This window comes from Euprymna scolopes, chromosome 23 (assembly GCF_053919585.1).
Source record: "Euprymna scolopes isolate OS-2025 chromosome 23, ASM5391958v1, whole genome shotgun sequence".
Taxonomy (NCBI): domain Eukaryota; kingdom Metazoa; phylum Mollusca; class Cephalopoda; order Sepiida; family Sepiolidae; genus Euprymna; species Euprymna scolopes.
In genome coordinates this window covers 760,275-785,343 of record NC_136504.1, presented here as the reverse complement: position 1 = coordinate 785,343, position 25,069 = coordinate 760,275, and the positions used below count along the sequence as shown (strand labels likewise).

The window sequence follows — 25,069 nt, the reverse complement described above, 5'->3', positions numbered from 1 at the left end:
TGTATGTCCAAGAAAGGCTTTTTTCACCAGGCTTCTAGACAAGGTTACTATTTTGGAGAAGTTTCCTTATACTTCCTAGATTGTAAAAACGGACGTCGTCTCTATCTTTATTTTGATCGACCTTTAAAAGAATCCCTGGTTTCCAGTGTTTGTTTGTCTTTTTCGTATAAAAACGAAACTGATTGAAGCAAACAGCAGCGCCTGGCCTTCCCGGCCAGGACATTCAGAAAGGCAATTAGTTTTGATCAATGTGGGGGAAACCCTTCATATCAGACAATTACTATTTCTTTGGATATTGCCAGAGTTCCACCTTTCGTGAAGAAACAAACAAATATGGCAGAAAGATGAAAGCTTAACTGGCCTGGAGCCAGACTTACAAGGGGTGTGCCATTAATAATGCCCCTGACCCACTTCCCATAGCAGTAGAGCTTCCTCAAAAGTGAAACATAATAGGCTCCTGTAATTGTGATACCCTTTGCCAGGAAATATGTCATCACTACTCCGTCCTGGTCCCAGAAGACTGTGAGCAGGACCTTGCCAGCGGAGGGCTGCACCTTTTCCTTCTTTGGAGGTGGTGAAATCAGTCTTTTGAAAAACCGACTCATCTTCTTGGCATGTCTCCAAATTCATCCTCGAGCACTCAAAGCGTTCTTGCTTCTGGAATGGTATGAGCAACCTGGGAATCCATCTGGCAGACACCTTATGCATATGCAAATGGTCATGAATGATAGTTTCCACAGTCCCTGTACTAATCTTGACATTTTGGGTTATTTGGTGAATAGTAATGCGCCGATCTTCCAAAATGGCAGCCTCAACTTGACGGACAGATGCCTCATCAATGGCAGAAGGGGGGGGGCGACCAGTACTGGGAGCTGTTTCTACAGACTTCCGGCCATGTTTGAATTCACGATGCCAGCGTTTTACAAGGTCATATGATGGGGCATTATCACCATAAGTTTTTTTCATTTCATCGAAAGTCTCCTGTGGTGTGCATCCTTTCAAATACAAAAACCGGATCACTGCTCGACATTCAACAGGCTCCATTTCACACCTGACTCAGTTCAAACACCAGTAAAACAGAAACCACAATTAGTTCAGAGCTGTAATTTGCCACATAACCCATAGAGATATAAATCATTGCACATGCAAAATTTCAGCTAGATCAGACAACTGGAAGTGGGTCAGGGGCATTACTTATTGAACGCCCCTCGTAAGTGCGTGATTTAATTTCGCTATCCTCTATGGCGTGATGGCTGACATTGCTAAATTTGAACGCTGGAGAAAGACAGACGTTCATTTCTGCATCTGCGTGAACTCATTCACTTTACTATCCATTTCTGCAAGTCAACTTTTTGATTGACATCGATAAATTTGAACGCTTTTCACTTCCTGTTGCATCATGGCGCAGCGGTAAAATGTCACGTTTTCTTTCACTTTCTTTTCCGCCTTCGTGTCACTAGTTCGAGCCTGCCTGCCACCATTTTTTTTGTTTTTCCCAAACTCACACCTACAAACACCCGGGCAATGCTGGGCACCCCGGCTAGTCTATATATATAAAAGCGAAAATGTGTGTATGTATGTTCGCTTTTTGTGTATGTCCAAGAAAGGCTTTTTTAAGAGAAGCGGTCGGTCAGCTTGCAACTTCTTAAAACTTTTTATATCACATAGAAATTATAATATCTCCGAGTTAACAATGGAGCTCACCTGTCTATTTAATTTGCTTGACTTCGGGAAGATAAATATTCAACATTTGTCGCTCACCGAATGTGGATTAGTCTTTTTCCTATAATAAAAGTGACACTAATTCTGGCGGTATTTTTCGGAAATGTCCACAAGCAATCAGCTTTGATCAATGTGGAAATATTTTCCTTATATCAAACAATTGCTATTCAATTTGGACAAGGGGAGCTGGTCCCCCCTCCCACCAACATCTTGGGAAAATAAAAATAAAAAAGGCGTTCCTGCAGTAAATGAAATACTATCCCGCAGTCAAAGTTGACCTCATTAAGTCATTAAAACGTGCACCTGCCAAATCTAAGTAATTAAATAAATTCAAACGTGTTCCCGTTAGTATCTCGCGGTGGGTCAATGGTTAAAGTCGCACACTTTTTTTTTCACACTTTAATTTCCAACTTCGCCTCAAGGGTTCGGGTTCGATCCTCATACTCACCTACCAAAACTTTTTTTTTATTTTAACCCCCCCCCCCTCAGAGTTTTGATTTACCCAAAACCACACACACCTCCAAACACCCAGGCAACGCCGGGTACCCCCCCCCCTAGTCTAATATATAAAAGGCAAAATGGGCGTGTGCGCTTGTGTATGTCCACGAAAGGCTTTTTGGCTGGGGATTCTCGCATCGGTTAGATTCCGGGAGAAGTTTTCACATACTTCCTAAATCGTAATATCTAAGATTTGCAAACGGACATTGTCTATCTTTTTTTTTTTTGATCGAGTTTAAAAAATTTTCCTTGTTTTAAGTGTTTGTTTGTCTTTTTCGTATGAATAAATCGAAACTAATTGAATGCAGACAAACTCCCGGCCTTCCAGATGGATAGTATCTGTTCTGTAATTGGTTCTTGGTCAATGTAGGGGAAGCCCTTCATACCGAGACAATTACTATTTATTGGGATACTGCCAGAGTGCTCCCCTTTTGGGGGAGCTGGTTTTCACCAACATTAAAAACGATGCTTTCGTGGGGAAACAAACAGATAAAATGGCAGAAAGCGGGAAGCTTAACTGGTCTCCAGCAAGATTTAAAAAGCAACGTTCCTTTCTGCACGTGCGTGATTCTTGAGTTAATTATCAACTCATTGATTTTGCTACTTGCTATGGCGTAATAGCGAGAAAGACTAATTACCCTACGTTTTTGAGTTTGATCCCATCTCTCTCTCTCTATCTTTTTTATTTCGTCTTTGTTCTAATATCCTTCACGTCAGCAAAAGTTATTTACCAACTCTTTTTTTCACATTCTTTTCCTCCTTTGCAGTATGGGTTCGAGCCTGCCTGCCTACTACCACTGTTTTTTTTTTTTTTTGATCAACGCACACCTCCAAACATCCCGGCAACACCGGGCACCCCCACTAGTAATAAATAAATCTAAGACAATGGCAGAATCATTAGAAAATGACCTCCAGACCATAGCAAAACGGGGCCACAAATGGATGGTAACGTTTAATGTTAGTAAGACTAAGCTGCTCTCCTTTAACAATTACAAGACGCCTCTGCAACCATCGATATCAATGACAAATAACACCCTACCCGAGAATTCTTCCATCAAACTCCTCAGCCTAACATTCATGGGCAATATGAACTGGAACAAATATATTAAGGACATTGCAAAGGCTGCTGCAAAGAAGATGGGTTCCCTCTATCGAGCTAGAAGACTACTCACACCTGAGAGTATCCTGTACCTTTACAAGGCCACCATTTGCATACCATGCATGGAGTATTGTTGCCACATATGGGTTGGTGCATCTACAACTAGTTTCTCCCTCTTGTAAATCTTTCCTAGGCATGGTTCCAAATAGTAGCCCCTTACGTCCAAATGGCAATATGCCTTATTAGGGGTGAACGTAAGTAAAAAAAAAGAAAAAGAAAAAATAGACAGACAGATATACAAATACTTTAAAAATATATTCATTGTTAAAATTAAAAAAAAAAAAAAAAAAGCACAAAACAACTAAGACAGTAACCTGTGGGTGGGAATGCAGTGGGTGAGTGGGGTGTATGAATACAGTTTAAAGAATGGAAACTTATCTACATGCATTTTATATCAACTAAAATAGCAACTGACTAAACGCTTGACATTGCTTTGCATAACTGGTTTGTTCAGTAGTAACACAACACAAGCCAACATTCAGGGTGAGTTTATAAACATGAACAGCAGAAGGAAAGAAGGCAAGAGAAAAAATGCTTGTTACAAACACAACAAATAACCACTAATGATGATATAAACAGACATTTTATTTTTTTGTGTGAAGGTACCGTTAAAAATAAGAAACTGACCAGGCTTATAAAATAAAATTATATATATATACTAGCAGGCTGCCCGGCATTGCTCGGTTGTAAAATAAGCATAAATATTATATTTTAATTAATGCAGATTTCTTATTTATTACAAACAGGAATACCGTAACGTTAATTTCCTTAAAAAAAAAAAAAAAAAAAAAAAAAAAAAAATACTTGAGCTGAGATTGAAACCAAAACCTAAAGACGATGAGTCAAGTATGATAACCAGCTTCACACGATCTTTACAAACTGTTTTCAAACCTACTTATTCTTAACATAAAGAAGCAGTCATGTTTCACGGCCGTGCATACACATTCATGAAACAGTTAACAAACAGAGAAAAATCCAATGACCCCCCCCCCCCCGTACCAATTTTTCAAATTTGACCCCTAAGCTGCCATTTTTTTCTGGATGAAAACTAATTAAAAACTTTTCCACATGCCTGAATGCTCTATATACCAGATTTCAAGTCTTCAGATCAAAAATTCGTTGGCTATATAGGTTGAAAAGTGTTCTTACACACACACACACACTTTCTAACATATATATACTAGCAGGCCGCCTGGCATTACTCAGTCATAAAATATCTGAGGTTATTGTTTTCCAGAGGTTAAGTAACCAATGAATAATCAGTCTGATGATATAGTGGGGCAGGGATATACAAGAGGGCAATGTAAGTTGTACGTTTTCTTACCACATAAAAATTCTAATCTAAAATAAGCATTTTCATAACTGATTAACCCCGATTAAATCTGAAACCCCTTTTAGCATAGATATCAAATTCACATTCCCCCACTAAGAGAACCCATACACACTAATATGTTTAAGATTTGGAGCAGCCATCACACACGCATACCATTCTCCCCACCCCCATCTTTCCTATATCTCAATACAGACTCAAATCCATACCCCCTATTGGGTCTTATTTCCATACAACCAAATTTGATTTTAACTGCCTATGAAGAAGACCTGATATTTTCATTGCAAACTTTGCTTGTATAAGCTGTATCGCCTGAAGAGGTCTCTAGTTACTAGTAGTTAGCTGACTGAAACATGCTCATGACTGTGTAGCAACATATCGCTGCTTATGTAAAAACAAATAAGGAGTATACCCTGCTCTACTTCGGTATTGAGCACTCTTGCATTAACACTTCATTGGTTACTTAACCTCTGGAAAACAATAACCTCAGATTATATATATATATATATATATATATAACCTCAGATATATATCAGGTTGGTGCAAAAATAATGTTGCTTTTTGATGTTCAACTTCAAAAGATCATAAATCCTTTCATACTAAACTTTATTAATCGAAATAAGAACCATTAAAATTGACACATTTTTGCCAACGAGAAACAAGTTTATTTATCTAATTAGCATAGAAATCCGGAGTTCTGGAAGTGATGAAATCATTGAAGGCCAATTCAGCATTATCTCGGCTTTTGAAGCATTTTTCGTGCAGGAAGTTGTCGAGATGCTTGAAAATGTGGTAATTGGTGGGCGAGAGGTCTGGTGAATATTGTGGACAAGGCAGTCTTGTTCAGCTTCTGCCGGGTCAGTTGAACAACATGCGGGTGAGTGTTGTCATGGAGGAGAATTTATTGACCAATCTGCTGCACATACATTGGAGCTTCTGGTGCATTTCGGCAATTAGTCAGCAGTACTTCTCCACCGTAATCGTTTTGCCCAGATTCAAAAAGCTGTGATGGATAAGACCGGCCAGAGATTACCAAACAGTCACTATAATCTGTTTTTTGTGCAATTTCGGATTCGAGAAGTGTTGTGGAGCTTCTCTGGCATCCAACTACTTTGCCAAACATCGCCGTAGAGGATCCATTTCTCATTGCATGTCATAATCCACTCGAGAAATGAGTCGTTTTTGTTGCGCAGAGGAGCGTAGAGGATACCACAAAACAACAATTTTTTTTATTATTGTTCAATTCATGCAGCACCCATTTATCCAACTTTTTTGTCTTCCCTATTTGCTTTAAATGGCAAACGACTGTTAAATGGTTGATCTCGAGTTCAACAGCAACATCGTATGATTTTGCAAGGATCAGCTTCAATTAAGGCTTTCAAATGTTCGTTATCAACTGCAGTCGGCCAGCCGCGACTGTCTTCATCTTTCTTTCTTAGAACTGCACGCTTGTGGAACTCTGTTCCGTCTGCCTGCTTCCCACTTGACTACAACCTGGATGTCTTCAAGTCCAACGTAAACAAATTCCTGATGAACCGCCCCTTTAAGTAGACATATTATTAAATCTCCACACTAACATACTGTACTTACAATAACCCTTATCCTTGAGTGGCTTCCGGGCCTTGACAAGTAGTGACCACCTTGTAAAAAAAAAAAAAAAAGGCTCTTGTCACCATTGTGAAATTTTTTGAACCACCGTTGTGCCACACATTCGTTCGTGGGCAAAAGCATCATTGATATCACAAGCTGTCTCGGTAGTTTTTCATCCTAGTTTGAACTGGAACAAGAAAATCATGCGGATTTGAATTTTGTCAATGTTATTGAAAAGCCAGTAAAAAAATGAATGAAGAGATTGAGAACGGTAACAAATAACACGATCCGATAGAGTGAAAAACATGCTTCAATCAAAATGATATACAACATGACCATATATATCAATTAATTAATTCACAAATCATATATAAAAGTAACATATGTGAGAAAACAATATTGTTTTTGCATCAACCTAATAACTGTTTTTTACAAGTTTTTAAAAAGGGCTGCTAAGTGGTCAAAATTAAAAAATTGGTATGTGGCGAGAGGGGGGGGGTCATCAAATTTTTATCTGTTTGTTAACTGTTTCACGAATAAGTAGATTTGAAAACATTTTTTAAAGCTCATTTTAAGCTGGCATAATGGTTATCATACTTGACTCCCTGTATTTAGGTTAAGGTTTCAACTTCAGCTCGAGTAAGTTTTTTTTATTTACAAGAAGTGAACTGTTGAGAAAAAAACATAATATTTACAAGCACCTGTCTCGGTTTCTGTATGAATTAAAATATAATATGTGGCCTGCTAGTCTATATAATAAATTTTTTTATTGTTCATTTACAAATGTGTCCTAAAATTTTAAAGATAGGTCATATATATTCTGAAATTAAACATCCCATTGTAGTTGGTTAAGTATATTCCATATTGATCAAAGGAGATACAGCATTATTGTCATCGCGATATCCATCTACAATTGCAGAGAGTAGAAAGTGAACTTTAGGTTTACTTTTAGCATCCTCATAAATTTTTCGTTTTCCTTTTTTTTTCCTTTAATCCTCACATTCCATGAGCAACATTTCTGACAAAGCGAGAAGAATTGCTGTTTTCTGGGTCAAATCTTTCCATTTAATAATTTACTGTTGATTAGTTTTTGACTTTGAAGTAGTATTTCTTTTTAAGCTCCTTACATCAAGTGTCTGGAGCGATTTCCATAAGAAAAAACAAAAAAAAACAATGAAATACAAATTTTTATTTGATTTGATTTATAACTTGAAAATTATAGAAATTAAAAAATAATAGAAACGGTAATATGATGTTCAAGGCCTGGAACAATACTATACAGGGATTTGCATTGATTCTCAGGAAACGCCAGATGTGCCTCAAAGACTATAAATTTACTGGAATTTATTTCAATTAATGTTCCTATTTACTTGCCTACCCACAAGGACAGAGTTAGACACAAGGTCAATTTTTAATTTGGGGAAAATCCAGCTTTCATAAAAGAAGCTCTCTGGATTGGGACAAAAATAAAAAGTGCCTCGGTCTAGAAGGATTTCTCCTTCACTGATCAAAGACAGAATAGATGTTGTCATTTTACTTAAAAAATGATAAACAATTATTTTTGTTTACAAAATTAGCCCCCACCCTCTTGTATATATTAGGGAAAGAGGAATGAGCCCTTCTCACCAGTACCAATCCGTGGGGGCAGAGTTAGAAAATGATGGTCAACTACTTACACGCTGGTTATCGCACGGTATCTTTCCTGTCCAGCTGTATCCCAGATTTGTACACGCACAACTTTTCCCTTGATGTTGACATTTCTGGGGGAAAAAATAAAAAAGAGAAAATTTTACTTTTCAGCATCAAAAATGGGGAAAAATTATGTTTCACCATTGTTCATTCTCACTATTTAGATAAATTACTAAGATATTCATAAATATTAGATAAATTTCTAAAATATTCATAAATATTAGATAAATTACTAAGATATTCATAAATATTAGATAAATTTCTAAAATATTCATAAATATTAGATAAATTACTAAGATATTCATAAAAGCTCATAGAATTAGGCCAGTAATTTAATTTTTCATATAGACATTATCATTTCTAATGACCTAAAGAAAATCAAACACTCACTGTTGACTTTTATTTTATAGTTGGTTGGTTGTTTTTGTTTTACGGCATATCAACCCTTTTCATGTTATTTAATGCCGAATCCAAAGATTTTGAAGAAATTTTTTTAAATAGAATATATTTGTTGTTTTCAAGTCGGTTTCTATTTATTAACCCATAGTTGGGACCCTAACAGGTACTACCACTCCGGGTCAGAGTGGACCTGGAAGCAATGGCAATTAAAGGGTGACTCCACACTCCCCAAAGCCCGCAATCTGGGGCCTCACCATTGGATATAGTTTAAGGTCATATCCAGGACCTTTTTTTTATAGTGGAGGATTCCTTTCCAAATTCATTTTAGGATGAGTCTGAGATGGTTGTCTGACTTGCTATTTGCTTTTTCTCTTCTCCTCACCACTTTAACTGGTTTCGTCCATGAATTAGAAAAGGCACACATTTTAATCGCTAACCTAATGGCGAGATGGTAGTACATCTATTTATTTATATAAAAATACACATTGGTCTTTATTATTGAGTGGAAGATTTTATTTAAACTTAAGCTATTTCCACAAAAGATTGAATTAAAAAGACTTCTTTTCATTGCAAGGTTGCAACATTTTTTGTGATTGTTGATATGAGTATGTTTATAAGAATGATTGTAACTTGGATTAAGATAAAGACCACAATCCCAAGATAGAAAAAAAAAAAGAAATGAAATGATACTTTTCCAGTGTTCACACTCGTTATTTATCTAGATATATTACTAAAATATTCATATAAAAAGTCATCAGTAAGTTAATTCTTTCAGATATGAATTATTATCATTTCTGATGACTGAAAAAAAACCAAAAAAACAAAAACAACCATCATTGACGTTTTTATTATTTGAAGCTAATGCAGGTGTTTAGCAGTGTCGAACGCAGGTAATTAATCATTAAATGGGTTGAGAAATTTGGGCTTGTGTGCTGGCTGTATGCGGTAAAGAAAATAAAGTGGGTTGTCTGTGATAGTGCGTTTGTGGTTTATCTGCAATGACAATGAAAATAAGGGAATTTTGCCTTAAGGAATCCCTATTTAGAGCATTTGCCTTACACCCATATGTGGCATACATACTAGTGTTGGGATGGTTATTGCTTTTTTATGAAAATTTTGAAAAAATGATAGCAACTATATAGTTAAATATATAGAGATTTATAAAGAATCAGAATTTGTAATTGTATCAGAATCATAAATTTAGTACGAAATTGGTAATTGTATCGGAATTGAGAAAAATATTGGAATCGTCCCATCACTAATACATACAGTTTGTTTTATTCAGATTATTCCAACTACTGTTCTGATCTTGTGTGTTATTTTCACAACATTTCAGCTGATATAACCTCCAGATTTCTTTAAGTGTATCTTGTTGAGCTCGGGAATCTTTCTGTCAAATTCTGAATTCTGTACAGAATTTCTAACAGAGCCCCTAATTTAATTCACAAGGGTAGCACAGTCACATTTCGTCAGTCATGACATGGTAGAATCTTAGGTATCTCTCAATTATATTCTTAGTACTACCAACACTGAGGATTGAAGAGTTTCACTAAAACTGTATTTTACCTAGGACTTTATCCATTACACCATGGGTCGTTGCAGACTAATATAAAATTATGCCAAACAAATTATTAATCCTTATCTCAAAAATTCAAAAACAGTTATCAGTTTTCTGCTTTCACTGAAGCAAAACTATGGGTATTCCTGCGGACTTGAAGCAGCTTTTTGATTTTGCCAACATGATACAGTATCTCAACCCGAAAAATCCTAACTTTAAGGGGGAGGTTATTTCAGATAAGACGTGAAAGGAGCTAACAAGAATGAAAGATGATTACTGCAAAGACAGAAGATGCCTATTGACCTCACTCTTGAAGAAACCAAGGTTATAGGTAGAAGAAAAACGATCAGCAAAAATTCCGGCAGACATGTAACAAACTTCCCCACTCGTATTTTGTCCCTGAATCTTCATCTCCCATGAGCGATGTTTCTGACAAAAAGAAGGAAAACATGCTCCCCCCCCCCCAATTAGCAGTTTTGTATGAACAGTAACTGGAGGATTGCTTCTGAGGTATTTTTTCTTTCTATGAGATGCCTTCAATAAGTTTCCAGACTTTTTTGTACAGGCATTCTTGTCTCACAATCTATCTAACATTCAACCCTTATCATGGAGTGGCCCCCTTTGAGCCTTGATAAGTACTGACCCTCCAAATTATAAAAAAAAATGCTTGCAGTTTTTGGAAAGAAGCTACTGGAATAGGAAGCTGGATTACAATGAGGTACAAAAACAGCAAATTGATAGAGGCCACAAATCAGAGTAAAACGAGCTGGAACAAAGGCAGTGGGGAGTAGTTTAGACACGTACCATAATAGTATTTATAGAAAAGATTGAGACTAGCAACATCACGTCTGTGTGAGAGAGAGAGGTTGCAGAGAAGAAGAAACTTATAACAAACAACTTCAAACAGCAGAAGCTTTAGAATGTGTGCTGAGAACTAAGTGTATACAAGGCAGAATGATAAATGTGTCACCCTAAGGAAAACAACACTACAGCTTGATTTTAAATCTTTTATTGAAAAAATCAATTCAGATAACTTGATTATGTAGTAGAGCTGACACCTATTCAATATAGCCGTCTTCAGCCTCAATCACTGCCTCAATACGGATCCGGATCTGGGAGCGCCAGCGGGAGCTCAGCGAATACTCGATGGATGATGGTGATCAGGCTAGTTTTAGTGTTGTGGAAGGTCAGGTTAGTGATGTTCTTGATGTATGACCAAACAAAGTAGTCCAGGGCGTTCAGGTCAGGAGAGGAAGGGGACCAGTGAGAGAAGGGTACAAAGTTGTAGCACTCTTTCTGAAGCCAAGTCTGGGTTTCTTTGGACATGGACCAGTGCCAAGTCCTGCTGCCACACCCAGGATCTACTAGTGTCCACCTGATTGCACCAGAGGATCACCTCACTCTTCAACACGTCCAGGTATACTTTGGTGTTGACTTTCAAGCCGACTTTGAAGATGTGAGGTAGCATGATGCGACCCTCATTTGAAACTACACCACGACCGTGACTGGAAGCTTTGTTTTCATCATCTTGAGTGTGTCCCTGTTATTTGTGGCAATCCAGTGATGCATTTTGAGGGTGCTGGCAGTGGTCTTGTCATAATTGATAGAGAGCATGAGTTGTAGAGCAATGCATCTCCAATCTCGCTTTCAGACATGATAGAAGGCTCCTATCGCTCTTGGGATTTGTACACCACTAGTAGATGATCTGCAACAAAACAAAAATAAACCAGTTTTCATCAAATGGAAATGGAATCATGTCGTCTTATTTAGGACAACAATTTTATCATTCCACCCTGTACTTGAACTCTATGTTAAGAAACAATACATGCACAATGTAATGCTGCAGTACAATTGTTCTGTCTAATTCATTCATTTTTTTTTTTACTCGGGAGTAACCACTTATCAAGGCCCGAAGGCTACTTGAGGATAAGGGTTAATGAATGTAAGGTGATAGCTTAGTAATTGTCTCCCAAGCTACCTATGTTAAGAAAGGTTTTCAGAATAGACACCCCATTTTGTGATTGGGGGTGTGGTTGGCAAGAAATTTGCCTGAAATATAATGTTTGTGACCTATTTGCGTAAAAAAGTAAAAAACAAAATATTCAATAATAGTTATAATAGATTAAAGTATGCACAAATAGTTTTAAAATTCAATGCTATTTTGCATCATGACCTACTTTTGTGTAAAAATAAAAAAAGAGAACACTTAATAATAGTTAATCTCCGTGAGAGGCTTTTTGAAAAGAAAAGTTATAAAAAGCAAGAAAACCCTATAAAAACAAAATGTAAATAGCTGCAAGTACCGGTTCGAGCTAAAAAAAAAAAAAAAAAAAAAAAAAAAATTACGTACATTAGCGAGGCACAAATGTTGGACGCTAGAAGGAAAAGTAGGTGTAGAAAAAAAAGGAACATGTTAATCACGTAGGCCATGGTGAAAGTATGACGTTTGGGCCTTCGAAAAAAATGACATTCAAACCTAACAGGAGGCGTGAATGAAATGAGGTTAAAGATTTTGCACTGGTACAATGAATTTATCTCTCTCTTTCTCTCTATATCTCTCTGTCTTTATCTATCGCTATGTGCGTGTGTTTGTGTGCATAAGTTTGTGTGCTGGTGTTGAAAAAAAACAAACAAAAAAAACAACAATTGGTTTGTTTCATGTTAAAACGATTGCAGTGTGTATAGTGTGAGGCAGTTTTTGTAAACGTCAAGTGTGCTTGCTTATTTACAAAGAGTAGTAATCCTGAATTATGTTCAGGTCTTTGAAATAATGACATTAAAACATAATGGAAGGTGTGAATGTAATGAGGTCAAAATATAAGCGATTTGTTTACTTGCAGCCAATGAGATTTATCGGATCTTTGTAAGGGAGAAATTACTTTTTTAACAGGGAAAGGAAACATAATGGTATGTGTATCAGTTTATGAGACAGTTACAAAGGAAAACAGGGCGATATATGTGTATTGTGAATAATATTTCCTGGTGCAGACTGGCTTCGGTGGGAGGTCTTTTGTAATAGAGGGGAAAATATTAACTACTTCATCTGTAGGTCTTGACGATCATGGTGATGGTGCTCCTAGGATGGAATGTAGGATTTTATTATAACGAATAAATATGCATAAAACAGCATTGTACAGTTACATAAGATGGTGGATAATAGTTTAGACATATTAAATTTGTATGTGGCATCTCTTATTGCAAACCTATGGTAATTTGGTCCAAAGGGGAATTTCTGCAACCAAAATTTTCTAATATATAACAGGCAAAATGTGTGTTTGTATGTCTGCCAAAAACTTTTGACAGACACATCGGAACCTAATCAGATCAGTATCATTTTCAAGCTTGATCCTTCAGATGACAAATATTGAAAAATTGGCCAAAAACATTAATTCCTTCACTCTCTACTGTGCAGTTTTCTACAAGGAGGGGTCAGTTTTTGCGTCGCTATTTTTGCAAGTCATTGTATTGGTTGAATTGACTTCACTTAATTTCAATGTTCAGAACTTCCGGTCACGCAATGGAGACATTGGCAAAGAAGTCATGTTTTTTTTTACCTTTTTTCCTCTTTTGCATTAAGGGCTAGAGCCTGCCTTCCTACTACAACTTTTTTTTTCTTTTAACAACATCTCTTTCCGCCCGCCTACTGTTGTTTTGATCTTCTCACCACTACTACCATTTTTTTTTTTGGGGGGGGGGTTCCTTACTACACCACCTACACACACCCAGGCACCCCCGCTACTGTTGCTTTGATTTACCTCCGGGGTTCTTTACTAAACCACCTCCATACATTCGAGCAATGCCGGGCACCCCTGCTAGCATTATATATATATATATATATATATAGGATAAAATTGAATTTTTTTTTTCTTTCAAATTTTTGGATAGTAAAATATTCATCTTCAGGAAATTGAACAGTTTGTTTTTTGCTTCTTTTCTTCTTCTTCCTATTATATTGCCCAGGTATTTGGAGGTGGGTGTTGAGCAAAAAAAAAAAAAAGTGGTAGTAGGAGGAAAAGAACATGAAAAAAAACGTGAAGTCTTTGCTGTTGCATCCATCGCCAAACCAGTAGTGGTGAAGGTTTAAATTAAGGCTAGTCAATCGAAAAGGGAGGATGACTTTCGAAAATATCGGCAAAAAAAGTGACTCCTCCTTGTAGAAAAGTGCCCAATTGAGGGTGAAGGAATTAATGCTTTAGCCAATTTTTCAATATTTGTTGTCTGAAGGGTAGAGCTTCAAAACGCTTCAATTCGCCGCCTCTGTCAAAAGTTTTAGGCAGACATACAAACTAGTGTTGGACGATGCCTAAATTTTTTCCGATTCCGATTTCAGGAAAATGTTGATTAACGATTCCAATAACAAGTATGATTCCGATTCTCGTGGAATTGTTGTTTTGAAATATACCATTATATAATTGAAAGTTTTTGTGTAGCAAAATATTTGGTACAGTGAAAAAAATGGAAATACAATAATTTTTTTTGTTTTTGTTGTGCAAAGAAAATTCCAAAAGAAATGTTTCATTGCTTCATTTGCAAAATATTTTAATGAAATGTAAATTTCTAAAAGAAAAAATAATTAAATTCACTTACTGCATTGTTCTATTAAACCTTTTATTGTTTAAATAATTTGACTTTGCTTGTTTTATTTTTAAAAAATATAAAGGTTGACAATAAATAAATAAAAATGTGATTTTTCATTCATTTACTAATGGAAGAGTGTCGATAAAAAAACAAAAAAAACTCGCCCTTTTTTTTTTTAGTTACCTTACCAGTTCGAAAAACCACTGATTTTTAACATGATTTACTTGCAATGAGAGCACTATAAAATCTTTTTTCTCTAAGGGTTAAGTATACATCAACTTTTTCATGGACTTGACATAGGCTGTTTTATACATAAATAAACCTCGCTCACAAATGAAAAGAATGTTACCTCGCAACCCCTAAAGTTTCACAACAGTGCAAACAGATAAATAATCATGGGCCTCGAAGTTTTGAAACAGACAGACAGCGCCTCTGTATGTGACGGAATAAGAAAACTCATTAAGATAAATAAAGATTACCTTTAAAGTAGTTCATAAAATTCTTGTATATCATATTAAATATGTTATGAAAAGTTCTATGACGTTTTTATCATAAATTTCTGACAGCATTAATCTCACTTTAAACAAACAGTTCAACTTAAAATATAAGAGAATCGTAATGAAAGAATCGTAACTCTAAGGTATTTTTTAACGATGCGATTCCGATTCCTCCCAAAATACACGATTCTTACGATTAACGATTAATTGTCCCACCACCAATACAAACATACATACATTTAAACAAATAGGTGAGATTTATATTATACACCAGGGGAGGTGCCCGGTGTTGCTCGGGTGTGAAAGAAAAAAAGAAAAAATTTGGTAGGGAGGTAGGTTCAACCCGAGGCCTTGAGGCGAATAGCCTAACAACTTACCATGACACTACGTGGGCAGAGAAATGAGGAAGGGTGAAATTAAACGTTTAAAAAAGCAGGTGGTTAAATAAACATCAACATGGTTTCCTAGGTCAAACATCACACCATAGTAGTAGAGAAAATGAAATCAGAGCGCAAATTTTGTAACATAATAAAAGATTCAGATGACTTCATTTCGTAAATCGGACATATTATAATCTAGACAGTATATAAAAAATTGTAAGATTTAGTGACCCCCTCCAAGTGCCCCCCTCCCTAAAAAGCCTTTGTCGGACATACGAAAAAATGCACAGACATACACAAACACACACACATTTTTGCTTATATTATAGATGGTGGTAAGTCCTGGCATGACTTGAAATGTTTGTAGTTAAGTCAAGAATGATGTATATATCTGGTTACAAATTTTTGGCATCTGTCAAACATGTGTGTAATAAAAAGGTATTTACTGTTTGAAGCACTTGATAATAATTTAAGGTTTAATGGTTAGAAAAACCAGATGAGTGTGAAATTGTTTTTAATAAATATTGGTATTGAAATAATTGTATAATCTATTTTAGCTTTAATATAAAAAAAAACTTAAAAATGATCAACTACAGCAATTAAAAGTGAAATGAAGTATTTTTTATGTAACCAAGTGTTTGTTTTTTTGTTTTTATGCTTGAAATTTACTTTCACCATGACTAATGTTTGTGCAAAATTTTTTTAGAAATCCAAGGCGTGGTTATTGAGAAAAGTGCAAATGAACGATTTACGGGGCAATTTAACCCCCTATAATGGTCTTTGGGAGGTGGGCAAAGAGTTATCCCTGAAAATCTGTTCTGGCAAACATTTACTTTCCCCATGACTAACGTTTGTGTAAAAATTTTTTTAAAATCTGAAGCGTGGTTATTGAGAGAAATGCAAACAAATGGACAAACAATTTGGGGACAATTTTACCCCCTATAATGCCCCTGGGAGGAGGGAGGGGGCAGAATTATCCCAGAAAATCTGTTATGACAAAAATTTGCTTTCACTATAACTAATGTTTGTGCAAAATTTCAAAAATATCCAAGACGTGATTATTGAGAAAAGTGTGAACAAACGAACAGATGAACGAGAGTGAATTACTAGGTTCAATCCCTCCTTTGTCGGGACACCAATAAGGCATATTGCTACTTGAATGTAAAGGACTATTATTTGGGATCATGCATACAAGGACAGTATGTAGTAAGCCGAGCGGCAAGATGTCTGTTCACATTACATTTAATTTTCTGCATGTTAGTACAGCTGGGGAAGCAGGAAATAGGGAGGAATTCCAAAGTTTAGTAGTTCAGAGGAAGAAACTATTAGGGTAAAAGGTTTTCCAGTGTCTAAGAACATCTACCAAGAAGGGGTTGATTTCGTCACTTGTTGGGTTAGTTGTGGGTATTTCTGTAGAGAGGGACACAAGTGGTATGAGTTTCACAAGCACAAAACCACTATTTTGTAGCTAAATCAAGAAAAAGAAATAACATTAGCTCCAAATCTGGTTGACTTTCAAAATTTAACACTTGTTTGAAAATAGATCTTAGTTAAAATTTGGATGAAAATGCAATCAGTAATTCTTATTATATGAAGTTGTTAAAAACAAATATCTGACCAGTAGTTTTATTATATCGAGTTGGGTAATAGACAAAAAAAAAAAAGTTGGATAAAATATAACCTCCTTGGTAAATTAACACTTAGATGTTTACAACAAATATAAATTATAATAATTTGGCCATGGTTACTCACATAGCCAATGGCTATTGGAGCACTCTATATGTAGTCATCATGAGTGTTTCAATTGCTATAAGAAAACCATGTTAATTTTAGATTGTAATTGTTTTCTCACAGAAAAAGTGCTTTTTCGTAGCTAACAAATCTGTTGGGTCAGACAACTGACCTTCTGAGTTGGTCAGAATTTCTAGTTTGCGAGTACTACAGATTGGTGTTATTTCAGAGTGCCTCTTGTAATAGTTGCCCTAAAAAGACTTAAGAGTCTAGTCTGGGCTATTATGTCACCTATAGCTATAGAAGAGTGATAGATTCATATCTTTCTCTAAGGTATTGAAATAATTTTACAAACCTAAATAGAATTTTAATGTAGCATGCCATAAAAGTTACACTAGGTTTCCATCCACATATGTATTGCGTATCAATTTATAGATTTTTTCTGATGATGATATACTATTATACTACATTGAGCCACATCGCCATAGGTGAGATGGGCCATATGTTCATAGGCGAGTTGAACCATATCACCCTGTGACGAGCTGAGATGCATCACCCTGTGGTAAGGTGAGCTGCATCATATTTGGTAGATTGAGCCATATGAATTACTCCATTCCAATCTAAATGGCTAAACTTGAATCACTCTCTTACCATCAGATTCCATAAATTGTTTGTCTGGAGATCCTTTGCAGTGTGGTTATTCAAGTTTTCACTTGTCTACTGCACCGTTTTTATTTAAAAGTGAGTGGTACTGAGTCAGTACTGCCTTTTACCCAGATTCAAATTCCAAGTTGGCACTGTGTGGTGTGTCCAAACAATCCAAGCCATCCTTCAGTAGATCTTTTTCAAACAAACTGAATCAGTTAAAGAACTTTTCAGTTGTTGATGTGCTCAGCCTATCTTATGTACATAATTTGACAAAGGCATTGTCCTTCACATATACATCGCTCCACCACAATGCTAAAGTTTCAATCATAGAGACTTAATCACATGAAACCTTCTCTTTAACATCATTAATATAGAATGAAAGCAATATCCTCCACTATATAATAAAGACCAATATGTATTTATTTCTATATAATTAAACAAATCCATCCTGTCATGTAAAAAGCTACAAAGTAAAATACATGCCTTTTTCTAATCTCCAGACAAAACCATTTCAAATGGTGAGAGAAGCGAAAAAACAAAGCAAATCCTCATTCAATTAAAAATTTTAAGACTTATTTATATCCAATCATTTTATAAATAAAGATTAAATCATTAACTTAACAAAATTAGTTATTGCTTTATAAGAATTTGGTTCAATTAATAATTTAATGATCAAAAGATACCATAATTAATTAACTTTAATATTCAAAGTTCTATCTTTAAAAAATTAAACTAAGACCAAAGTATTGATCATACATCTGGAATATTTATCATTTTAGTTGAGCATGCATTTGAAATGTTTATTCCCTGTGAATATAGTAGCCATTGTTTGGGTTTATTATCGTTGATGTGTGTTTTTACTGTTGTATTTCTTAATCCAATAACACATCAGAAAAGAAAAAGATAGAAGGGAAATAGTTGGTTAATAATAACATTTAGTTTACAGTTTGTCAGGAATTAACATAAAAAGGAGTTTAGACATGCAATTTAGTAATGGGACAATTCCAATATTTTTCTCGATTCCATACTAAATTCACAATTCTAATACAATTACCGATTCCGATTCTTCATAAATCTCTAAAGATTTAATTATAAAATTGTTATTTTTCCCAGATTACTGTAAAAACACATGTTAAATGTTCAGATATTTTCTCAAGCGTCAAAACACACTTGTGGTGGGAGGGGTGATCTATAGATTGTAATTTTACTGGTAGTTTAAAATAAATATTTATTATTTTATCATTACTAACAACAGTAAAAGATTTTGTTTTAAACAAAATCAAATAAAAAAAGATAATTAAAAGAATTGTTTTTGGCATCGGAGAAAAGGCACAAATTTTTACGATTCTGATACATATTCTGATAATCCAAAATATTCCGATTGTTCTGATTCCCAATTCCGATTCTATTTAATCGCCTGAAAGTGATGTACATGAAAGTAAAGTACATAAGGGAGTAACTAAGAAATGAAATCCATTTATTCTATGGCAATAGAAAACGTGCACATTGTTGTTAGAGACACAAATACAAATGTCTTCAAATGCTTAAAATATGTCAAATTTATCTACAGAAATCTAAATGGTTGTGACATACCACTTGGAGAATAATGTACAACAAAATGGTGTGGTTCTTTAACCATAGTCTGGAAGTCAGTGGACTACATTAGAAAGATAACATAACAGGCAAAGTTATCAGGGTTTAAAAGGCATATTCTAAATGAGAGCTGATCAGACGATGTTTGAATATTTCAGAAGTTGAACCAAAAAATGGTAGAATTTCATTTTTTAATTTCCCACCATGTACCAAATCTTTAATGTTAAAGTCCAAATATCTCAAAGGGAGATAACTTTGACACAACATACATAAACATATCAAAATAATGAGCATAGTTTATGAGAAACATAAACACAAAACACTCATAATGCTATCATGTAATAAAGAATATTTCAAATGAAATAAAAAAAAAAAATACTGGTTTGTTATTGAAATGCAGAGATTATGATAATTAGAGCTACATAACCAAGGCTGCAAGTTTGAATTGACTTCCAAGAGAGAATTCTGTTACTTTCTCTCTTAGCAACACTTACAGCAGAGCAAATATGTAAAAGCTGTTGTCCTAAATTGCACACAATGTACTTAGGTAAAACAATGCAAGCTATCAGTTTACCCACCTCTCTCTCTTTTTCTGATACAGCAGGCCACATTTTAAAGTCTTTGTATCTCCCTCACTCTGGGTTTATGAATGACTTAAGTTATCTACATTAATAAATCTTATTAACTCACATAGGCATGTGGGTAATTGTCTTCAGACAATCAAGTGTGTGAGTTTCTGACGTGTGTATGAATAAATTTATCCATACTTTAGTAAAATAAAACAAATTTAGCATTAACAAAAAATTAACTTAAATAAAAAAAATTAAAATAATCGTTTTTAACATCATAAAATAGGTACAATTTTTTTCAATATCAGATCCGATATCCCAAACGACTTCAGATTTTTATGATTCCTCATTCTGTTTAATCATCCCAAGTCACGCTTTTTTAAAAAACCTTTCTAATATCTTCTAATGCGAGGACAACTCCAAGTAGCCTTGACAGTTGATGGATAATGACAAAACTATAGAAGAATAAAAACCTCCTGTTTTAATTTCTAAATTTTAAAATAGATCCACATGTCCATTGTATGCTAATATACCAGATATCATGTGACATGCATTTTTGTGCACATGTATAAAATATATGCACAGACGAATGTGCATATTTATCTGTGTGACTCATAAAATATAATTTTTTTCATTTAGACTTTTACTAGCATGGGTGCCCGGTATTGCCTGGGTGTTTGGAGGCGTGTGTTGAGCAAAAAAAAAAAAAAAAAGTGGTAGTAGGAAGGCAGGCTTGAACCCGTACCGTAAAGGAGAAAAAGAACGGGGGAAAAAACGTGACGTTTTTGCTGTTACGACCACCGCCAAACCGTAAGTGACGTAGGTTTAAATTAAGGCTAGACAATCAAAAAGAGGGGATGACTTTCAAAAATATCGGTGAAAAAAGCGACCCCTCCTTATTGAAAAGTGCCCAGTTGAGGATGAAGAAATTAATGTTTTTAGCCAATTTTTTGGTACTTGTCGTCTGAAGGGTCGAGCTTCAAACGATACTGATCTTGTGAAAATCCGTTGCCTCTGTCGAAAGATTTAGGCAGACATGCAAACATACTTACATACATTTATATATTGGTAGCTCAAATTTTCGACCTAAACTGATTAAAAAGCTTGCCCTATCTCTGAATACCCTTTATGTAAAATTTCAAATGTTTAAACTAGAAATTGTCTGAGTAATTTGGTAGATACCGTAGAGGTAAAAATGTTTTTAACTTTGACCTCTATTATGACCCCTTAACATTGTTTTAGGCTCAAATCAAGTTATTAAGTTAAATTCATGTCCAAGGGACCTATATCTAAAATTTCAATTGTTTATACCCAAAATTGGCGGAGGAGTTTGGTAGAGTTCTCAAAGGTCAAATTTCTGGCCGAAAACCGATTACAAAGATTTTCCCAAATCTCAATACCCTGTATATCAAATTTCGAGTCTGTAGACTGAAAATTGACAGAGTTATTGTGTAGGGAAATGTACACAGACAGTCAGACAGACACACAGACAGACAGACACTTTAACTTTTATAGATATACTAGCATGGGTGCCCGACGTTGCCCGGGTATTTGGAGGTGTATGTTGAGCCAAAAAAAAAAAAACGGTCAATTTATTAAACTTTGACCCCTATTATGACCCCTTAAAATTTATTGTTTTGGGCTCAAATCAAGTTATTAAGTAAGATCCATGTCCAAGGAACCTATATCTAAAATTTTAAGTGTTTAGACCTAAAATTGTCGGAGGAGTTTGGTAGAGTTCTCAAAGGTCAAATTGTTGACCCTTGATCCCTTAACAGCCAAATTTCTGGCCGAAAATGGATCACAAAGATTTTCCCAAATCTCAGTACCCTGTATATCAAATTTCGAGTTGTAGACTTAAAATTAACAGTTATTGCATAGGGAAATGTACACAGACACGTTCACTTTTATAGATACCGACTAGCATTTCAGCCCGGCGTAGCCCGGGTGTTTGGAGGTGTATGTTTAGCAAAAAAAAAAAAAAAAAAAAAAAAGGGTCAATTTTTTTAAACTTTGACCCCTATTATGACCCCTTAAAATTTATTGTTTAGGGCTCAAATCAAGTCATTAAGTTAGATCCATGTCCAAGGAATCTATATATAAAATTTCAAGTGTTTAGACCCAAAATTGTCGGAGGAGTTTGGTAGAGTTCTCAAAGGTCAAATTGTTGAACTTTGATCCCTTAACAGCAAAATTTCTGGCCAAAAATGGATCACAAAGATTTTCCCAAATCTCAGTACCCTGTATATTAAATTTCGAGTCTGTAGACTTAAAATTGACAGAGTTATTGCACAGAGAAATGTACACTCACAGACAGACACACAGACAGATACACAGACACGTTCACATTTATAGATATACTAGCATGGGTGCCCGGCGTTGCCCGGGTGTTTTGAGGTGTATGCTGAGCAAAAAAAAAAAAAAAAAAAAGGTCAATTTTTTCAAATTTGTCCCCTATTATGACCCCTTAAAATTTATTGTTTAGGGCTCAAATCAAGTTATTAAGTTAGATCCATGTCCAAGGAATCTATATCTAAAATTTCAAGGTGTTTAGACCCAAAATTGTCGGAGGAGTTTAGTAGAGTTCTCAAAATTGTTGAACTTTGACCTCTTAATCACAAAATTTCTGCTCGAAAACCGATCACATCGATTTTCCCAAAACTCAGTACCCTGTATATCAAATTTTGAGTCTTTAGTCTTAAAATTGACAGAGTTATTGCGTAGGGAAATGTACACACACACACAGACACATAGACAGACAGACACTTTCACTTTTATAGATATATAGATAGATAGATTTGAAAGTAGGTATCCTCAAAGAAAAATTTTATTTGAATTATATCTTCATGTGACCACATCGATCTTTGCGAAACAAACAATAATGCAAGATTTATTTTGGTGGCTCGATTAGCAACCAAATTATGATCGGTCAACAAAGTTTGTTGGAAATAAAAAAAAAAATTGCTATTACATGAGGAGAAGCCAAGTTTCATGAGAGTATAATTAAAACTGAAGCCTTTAAACAAATGAAAAATCCTTACAAATGTCAATGAATGGTTGCAGCAATTATTAGATGAAACCTGTTTAAATGTTGGGCAAAATCCCATCAGAACCACAGGACACTTGTGTTTCCTTGTGTTGTTTGCATAGGTGTAAACTTCATTGAATACCCCCAGTGCAAATTATGCATCCCAGTTCAAATTATGCATCCACAAGAAGTGTAGTGGTCTTGCTGGGAGTTGTTGATCCCATTTTTTTTTTTTTTTTTTACTCACATTCGCCCTTAACAAGGCATATCATCACTTGGATATAAGGAGCTACTATTTGGGATCATCCCTAGAAAAGATTAACAAAATGTTGGTTTACATTACATTTAAACTTCTACATATCAGTACAGTCAGGGAAGCAGGTAGTAGGAAGAGAATTCCAAAGTCTAGCTGTTCAAGGGAGGAAACTTTTAGAGTAGAAAGCTTTCTGGTATTTAGAGACCTCAACAGTGAAGGGCTGAGATTTTGTTGCTAAGCAGATTTGTCGGGGATATATACGGCACAAGTGCAATGAGTTCATCAGAGCATATTCCATTAAAATATTTGTAAAACAAGTACAGAGATGCAACATTGGAGCGATGGGACAGGGGTTGGAACATAGTTGACAAAGTGGGATATATTAGATTGAAAACTCTTTTTGGATCCTATCCAAGAAGAAGAGGCTAGTGGTAGATGCACAAATTATGTTTGTTGCAGATGACTGGATGTTGCTCATCTAACAGACAGTCAAAGGGTGGCACTTATGAATGTGGATGGCTTCTTACTTGACATTGAAACCACTTTTTGCTATCCTGGGAATATGTTAAATGCTTGCTGTGGTTGTGAACATGCTATCACAGTTTGCTGTTGCATTGTTTGGGGAAGCTCTTGCTAATTCTTACAGCTGAGCATATTTCCTTTTGGACTTGAGGCAAGGTCTTTTTGGCTTGTGTTTGCTCTGCCATCTTGCATGGCAGCAAGACATGAGCCGAAATGTTCAGACTTGCAATGGCTTCAGCAAAACGACCATGCCATGAACAGATGAATGTGTGTCATCAAATCAGTGGAGAGAATCACTTCAGCCATGCTCGATCAGAAGTTTGGTATTGTTAGGATTTGGGATGCCTTATACGCTCAACATCTTAGGTGGTTTGGCCATGTACATTTTGTCACACCTGCATCAACTCAATAACTATTGGAAATTTGTTAATGTTAGTCAGGTTTTGATGCTGTGAAGTCTGCAACAGTAATCTCCCTTCGACCATGTAAAAAATTGCTTCCCCCATGTCTGGGTTTATGCTGACGTGTCATTTACACATTTGAATAACTTGGAATTATTTTCTCTTGTTTTGTATATAAAACAAGTGAATACATGTTTTTGCTCTTTTTGTTGTCTAATGTAAATAAAGCAGACGGTTCTATGTGTGTGCGTGTAAAACTGTTACATGTTAATTTATCTTTTTGTCAACCGTCGATATGACTTCCTTGTTAATTTTATTTGAAACAAGTAGGGTATGTTTTCAATTAATTCATAATTAACTATCAAAGGTTATTAATTAACTAATTAATTAACCAACAATAACATGCATGGATACCCCAGGCATGAGAATGAGTGAAAGAGCAAGGAAACCCTTACTGGAGTTAATATAAAGTAAATTGACTGCTTGCAACATGATTGGTATCAATCCTATGGATCAGATTGCATGAAGGTCATTGTCTGGTGTTGGGGCACCTTAAATACTAAAACCAGATAATGATGACCCCCCCCCCCAAAAAAAAAGCGTGCAAAAATGACACAGAAATGCACTTTGAAGTGTTCATATCAGTTTCATTTCAACGATTACTACATTGAATCTTCCTAATATGATTCATAGCTCATTAAAAAATTAAGCTAGATTTTCTTTTAATAATAAATCAATAAAAAAACCCTCAAATTTTAATATTATAAAACCAAATAGAAACAGAATTTGATAATAGGGAAAATTGTTTTTTACTGTAACCAAAATTGATTTTGCATTTGTATGCTTTAGTGTCGTCTGTATTTTTACATTCTTTTGCTGCCTTCAAATTTTTTATTGTTTGTTTAAGGCAAACAAGCAACC

At 35.3% G+C, this 25,069-nt stretch overlaps 1 protein-coding gene across 1 annotated transcript in view; it reads right to left on the bottom strand.

Moving 5' to 3' along the window:
- The window catches only part of LOC145245718 (ras-related protein Rab-11B-like), a 138,288-nt gene that overhangs the window by 46,544 nt on the left and 66,675 nt on the right, over nucleotides 1-25,069 (bottom strand). The window contains exon 3 of the mRNA XM_080107257.1: nucleotides 7,976-8,059. Coding sequence (XP_079963383.1) covers nucleotides 7,976-8,059 — 84 coding nt within the window. The remainder of the gene's footprint in view (nucleotides 1-7,975; nucleotides 8,060-25,069) is intronic.